At 43.9% G+C, this 5,710-nt stretch overlaps 2 protein-coding genes across 2 annotated transcripts; one reads left to right on the top strand and one right to left on the bottom strand.

Annotated features, from left to right (window-relative positions):
* Positions 1 to 591: 591 nt before the first annotated feature.
* Positions 592 to 2,691, bottom strand: LOC128455504 (serine/threonine-protein kinase pim-2-like). Its single transcript, XM_053439175.1, has 7 exons — positions 2,451 to 2,691; positions 2,127 to 2,221; positions 1,972 to 2,019; positions 1,624 to 1,845; positions 1,129 to 1,306; positions 836 to 1,009; positions 592 to 707 (listed from the first exon to the last, which is right to left on the bottom strand). Exons 1-7 carry the CDS (start codon positions 2,689 to 2,691, stop codon positions 592 to 594), a joined length of 1,074 nt encoding a protein of 357 aa, XP_053295150.1.
* A 620-nt stretch (positions 2,692 to 3,311) lies between these two features.
* Positions 3,312 to 5,710, top strand: tmem177 (transmembrane protein 177). Its single transcript, XM_053439902.1, has 3 exons — positions 3,312 to 3,389; positions 4,197 to 4,455; positions 4,796 to 5,710. The coding sequence occupies exons 2-3, from the start codon at positions 4,255 to 4,257 to the stop codon at positions 5,525 to 5,527; spliced, it is 933 nt and encodes a 310-aa protein (XP_053295877.1). The 5' UTR covers positions 3,312 to 3,389; positions 4,197 to 4,254; the 3' UTR covers positions 5,528 to 5,710.

Here is a 5,710-nt window from a genome sequence, read left to right as displayed (position 1 = left end):
TAATTGAAATATGCACTGCTATATGTTAACAATTAATCATAAGAAAGGTGTCTTTTTTTTCACTTGAGCACCTGCCTCCCCGGATGTCTGTGTATGACCCTCCTCATGACCTTTGGAATGACTTTTCACAGCCATGATAAAAACAAAAGTCACCCTGGAAAGTCAGTGTGTGTATGAGGCTTGTATACCCATCTGTGGAAAATGACCCCATGACCTCTGAACACGGTTGAGCACATGAATAATCTCGATGTCGTACTTGTGAGCCAGAAAATATCATCATACATCAAAGCCAATGCATCATTAGGCAAGACATTTATTTTGTAAATGGTCATAAAACACAACGCTGGTTTTGTACATTTAAATGAGCCTTAGTCAAGACACATGAGAAATGGTGTGAGGTAAAACCCTCTCAAACTTTTCTTTGTTTCACAAACTACATTCATGTTTATGACAAAAGATTAGTTATATTCATTATTTAACATATTTACAGTGGAGACCTACTTCAATGCAAAACAATCTGACACAGAACTGTCTGGTTCTTATGGTAGAAATATTACAGAAAAAATGAAGTGGTTATAAGTTATAAATGCTTCATTTGTCACAGTTCACACAGGAACACGACAACCAGGGGTGCTGCCGGATCTGCTCCAGTGTTGCACGTTTGTCAGGACGTGAGGCCAGACACATGCTCAGCAGATCCCGGCACTCTGAGGAGAGAGACCACAGAAGAGAGAAAGGGAGGATTAGTCTGGAATCGGCAGTGATCTGCTGCGACATGGAGGGAACACTATCACTGCACACTAATAATACCAAAACACAGCTGGTGTGGTTTTACCTTCGGACAGGTTGTTGTTGAGTTGCATCTCGCTGCAGATGAAGTCACATGTGTCAAATTGCACGCCTCCATTCACCATATTGAACAGCAGAGCACCCATCTGCCAGACTGTGGTTGGGACGGCCTCGAAACTCTGAGTTAGAAAAACCTCTGGAGGAGCACACTGAAAGGTTCCTGTGAGCAAGACAGAAGGAGACAGAGAGAAACAAAGGGTGAGGAGCGGCCGGAGAGTTCAGTGAAAGCCATCGCTCCACAGATCAACAGAGGAATGAAGAGCAGGAGCAGAGCCGTACCAGTGAAGCCGCGGTAAGGACCGTCTTTTGCATAGGAGGCACATCCAAAATCTATGACCCGCACTCGAGGCCCATCAGAGGTGGTTTGGATCAGGATGTTTTCCAGTTTCAGGTCCTGATGGAACATTTTCCTGTCGTGCATGTCTATGGCTGCCTCCACCAGCTGCTTCATGATGATCTGAACCAGGGATACAGAGGAAGGTGAAGAAGGGAATGAAGTTACACTGATTATTGTCAATGTCGCAGCTTTTCAATCAAACATGCTCGATGAAGTAACCGTCCTGGAGCTTTCCACCAGAGATCAGTGCTCAAGAAACGATAGAACTGTTTCATGAAAATATTATTTTTAATTAAAGAACCCTCTAAGAGTAGATTTCCAGAAAAGTGAAAACAAAAGTGAAAAAATTCAAATATTTAGTTTTGGTTGGAGTCAAAATGATGAAGTAGACTGGTGCGGCTTAATAAATGACAGACACACTCCAACAGCCTCGGTACCTTTGCCCTGTGCTCGTCCAGCTGACCACCGTTGTCCTCTACGTGGTCAAACAGGTCGACGCAGGGGATTGGTCTCTCCATGACCAGGAAAACCTCCTCGCCCAGATCGTACCAATCTTTGAACTGTACCACTGCAGATTTGCCCTTCAAGCCTGCTGTGCCTGCTGCTGTCATCATGATGAGCACCTCCAAGGGGATTTGATGTTCCTTCCCATCGAAGACCTGATGGAAAACAATACACTATATCAGTGGTTGTGTACGTGTGGCTGTGTATGTGTGTTTTCCTCATCAACAACAACAGAAGAAAAAACTAAAATATAGAATGAGGAATCTGCTCCAGTTACTCACAAATGTTCCAATCTGCACCTTTCGTTTGGGCATGCATTTGATCGCCACCTGCAGGACAGAATCACACATCAGTTATTCGCTCAGCACAGTATGGTGAAAGTATGGATGGTGACTGTGTGAATATGTGATGTGAAAACAGGTAGGATTCCACTCACCGGTAGCAAATCTGATCTTCTTTGGCCAGCGTAGACTGATCCGAAGCCTCCTTCACCAAGCTGGTAAAGCATCTGGTACTTCTCATTGAAGTCAGCTACACAGACAATCATACACACGTTTATAGTTGTGATAAATGTGAAAATATATTGAATAATTCCTCTGATTTGGTAAAGTGCATTTTTTAAAACCATCATAGATCACATCATCTCAATCAGACTCAGCTGAAAGTCGATACACAGGAATGTTGAAACAACCACAGTCGACTGCACTAATCCTAACTTTAACCCTGAACCAGACAGTATTATCTGTAAGTATTAACTTACCTCTGCTCTTGTGGCCGAAGAGGATAGAGAATTTGCTCTTGCTGTTGGAGGATGATGGGCCTCTGGGACTTGAGGAAGGGTCAGTTGCATGGTTGTGGCCCCTCTTCCTCCTGCTGGACCTCTCTGCCTCTGTGCCGGCCTTTCTCTTCGTGGCCTTTGCAGGTCTCCCGGCCACCTCAGGAGGATGGCAGGAACCCCTCTGCCTTTTTCTGGGAGACTCCTCTTCCCTGCAGGCCTTCATTTTGGAGCTTGAACCCCTTCGATTCTTGGAATTTGAATTTTTAGAGACCGGAAAGCGAAGCTCGTTTGAGATCGGGAACATGATGTCGGTGTTGATCTTAATCGATACCGATTGAGAAAAATATCCAACTGACAATATCCACGAACTGTGTCTCACTCTATTGAAATATTGAGTGGGACTGAGTGGCAGTTGGCTATGATCTGACTTTATACTTCCGAATTCTAATGTGAGATTGACTTTGAAGTCAACTACAGATTGACTTTGAAGTCAACTACATTTTGCTCCAATGAGAATGAAGTGTTTTTAATTTTGAATGTCAGATATGGTTGTTGTCAACGTGAAATACTTTACTGACTTTTATTCATGTTCATATTCTCAGTCTGAGAATATGAACATGTTTCAAAGTATACCTGAGAATCTCATTATGTTGAATATTTTTTGAATATTTGAATGATGCAAAAACGATTTAATTGAATAATACTCAAAAATTACCATCAGACAATGACATTTATTAAAAATGAATAAGCGATCAATTAAAAATAAAGAATTAAAACATATATCCAATCTGTATATATCTTTAAACTAGCACTGTCGTAAAACGGTTGTGCAACCCTCGTTACGGCAGCTAAAGCGCTTTACGGCAAGTGCCTCTGTGTGGAGCTGAGCTGCAGCTGCCCTTGTGAAGATGTCCACAACATGTGAGTGTTTAGTAGGTAACTTCTGCACGCGGAGACAGTGAATGCTCTTATGTTCGAATCCCTTACTGTTTAACCAGGTAGTGAGATAAAGATGAGATCAACAGCGGTGGTTTAGCGTCGTTAGCAAACGTAGAAAAACGCTACATGCTGCATTTATCAACTACATGTTTATTTATTTTGATTTTCCGTGTGTTTTAGCGATGATTAGTGTCTTAACCTAGTGACTGACATGTTCAGCTAGGAGGAGACACACGGTTCTAACCTGTACATATTCCGTAACACATATAACCCCCATGTTTCCTCGCTATGTGTGAGTTGTATAACTGGACAGCTGTAGCAGCAGGTTACATGTGTTCTCTCCCCATCTGGTGTCACTGTTGCTGTTAACCTTGAAGACGTGATGGCAGCGGACTGTTGTGTTCACTTCTGAATAAGACAAATAAATATGTAGTGATGAAGGTGATGTTACTGAGCCCAAGATGTGAAGAGAGAATTGTTCTTCCACAGCATGACCAGGGTTCACATCCCTGCCTGGAGTTTCCTGATAGACTGATTAGACCCCGATCAGACCTGGGACTAACATTCATCCTGAGTGATCTGATTAAAAGTGATTTAAAAGTTGAAGTCTGAATGCATCCTGAGATTTGATCAGTCAAACTACAGGATGAGGTCATATGAACCACATTATTTTTGCTGTAGGAACGATCTTTTCTCTTTGAAAGTGAGGGAGTTGTGTTGAGTGTCATGTTTCTATTGGGAGCTGATTTCTTGGTTCACTCATTAACGTACTCTCTTCCTTCTTCACAGATCCTGCCTACTGACGTCTGCATCACATTAGTTCATTTAACAAGGACAGAATCGTGACATGGCGTCTCAGTTCCTCAAGTACGCGGTGCTTCTTCAGAAGTACCGCACCCCGCTGCTGGTGGTGAGCTGTGGGGGGGTGTTTGCAGCCAATATGTTGTACCATGTCTTCCCTGACAAGTCCTATCGCCCGCTGTACCAGGCCTGGTACAAAGGAGAGCCGGTCACACTGTCGGAAAAGCTTGAGGGGGTTTTCCAGCAGGTACGTGTGTGTGTGTGTGTGTGTGTTTGTGTAATTTATTGAGCTTTTTGTCATTTTGATTAGATTTGTAAAATGATTTACAGGTGTTGCTAAGATTCAAAATATGTTACAGAGCTAAATATTAGCACAATGTCTGTTTATTTGTACTGATTCATAACATTTGCAACATACAGTTTGTAAGGGAAAATGAATAGAGACAAATAAAAGCAGTTTTAGTTGCACACAGATGGTAGATAGTTAAATGACAAAAGACTTCATATTTTATTTCAATTTTTATATCATGGGAGTAAAGCAGATTATTACAATGGCAGTGACATTTCACTGTACTTGTCATCCGTAGGTGTTAAAGGATTATGGTATCAGCTCAGCGAAGAACTTTTCCTCCTTCGCCTCCTTTGGGTTCCATCCTGTCGGCGCCGGTGTCCCTTGGCTCCCTGCAGGGGCACAGATTGGCATCCCAGCAAACTTCAACAGCACCCCCGATGACTTGAGTGGCATCACCAACCGCAGCATTTTCATCAACGGCGAAACGGTGGACTGGAGCAGTGACACCGGCTCTGCACTAAAAGGGGCTCTGGTGTTTTCCCCGGAGGCACAGAAGTTTGCCATGGCACGGGAGGTGGCCCGTTTGCAGGCCGGAGGACCTGTTCTGAATGCTGCTGTGGCCCCGCTCTGCCTGGGCGGGGTTTGGGTGTACAGTGTCCTTCTGAAGCAGGTGTTCGGGCTCCACGCCGGGCCCCTGCTGGTTCGCGGCGCCGTGAATGTTCTGGCGCTCAGCCTCGGTGCCGTGTCTTACCTCCTCACCTCGGATGCTGTCAACCAGTGGATCGACTACAGCTCAGACAGACGTGCAGCCAGTTTGTCACATGATTATGCCAAAGGAGGGGTCGAGTTTTATGATAAGATTCTGTGCAGAAACAAAATTGTGCGCACTCTGATGGGTCAGAAGGGGGAGGAGATGTATGCTTCCAGTGGAAACTTGTTTCCTGCTCATCTCCATAAGCTGAAACACACATCGTACACATCGCGGAGGGAAGGGATCCTCACTCTGCTCAACAAGGACAAAGTTTGAAAAGAGACAGGGGGGGGGGGGGGGGCTGTTGTGATTAGAATTAAAATCAATGTCTCCAGGGCTCACAGGAACAACTGTTTTGATTTATGTGAATTGTAAATTTCTCTGAATAGACTGGGGAGACATACAAGAGTCTCTTAGCTCTTTTTAGCAGTACAAAAATAATAAATTATTATGCTTCTC

The sequence above is a fragment of the Pleuronectes platessa genome, chromosome 14, assembly GCF_947347685.1.
Source record: "Pleuronectes platessa chromosome 14, fPlePla1.1, whole genome shotgun sequence".
Taxonomy (NCBI): Eukaryota; Metazoa; Chordata; class Actinopteri; order Pleuronectiformes; family Pleuronectidae; genus Pleuronectes; species Pleuronectes platessa.
This window is presented reverse-complemented; position numbering and strand designations above follow the sequence as displayed.

Bases quoted from the DNA above. Each gene is read 5' to 3' on its own strand.
- LOC128455504 (XM_053439175.1), bottom strand. From the start codon at position 2,691: ATGAAGGCCTGCAGGGAAGAGGAGTCTCCCAGAAAAAGGCAGAGGGGT. The intron at 1,846-1,971 runs GTGAGTAACTGG...GTTTTCCATCAG, and splicing joins AGGTGCAGATTGGAACATTT to GTCTTCGATGGGAAGGAACA. The intron at 1,010-1,128 runs GTACGGCTCTGC...TCTTGCTCACAG, and splicing joins TCCTTACCGCGGCTTCACTG to GAACCTTTCAGTGTGCTCCT.
- tmem177 (XM_053439902.1), top strand. From the start codon at position 4,255: ATGGCGTCTCAGTTCCTCAAGTACGCGGTGCTTCTTCAGAAGTACCGC. The intron at 4,456-4,795 runs GTACGTGTGTGT...TGTCATCCGTAG, and splicing joins TTGAGGGGGTTTTCCAGCAG to GTGTTAAAGGATTATGGTAT.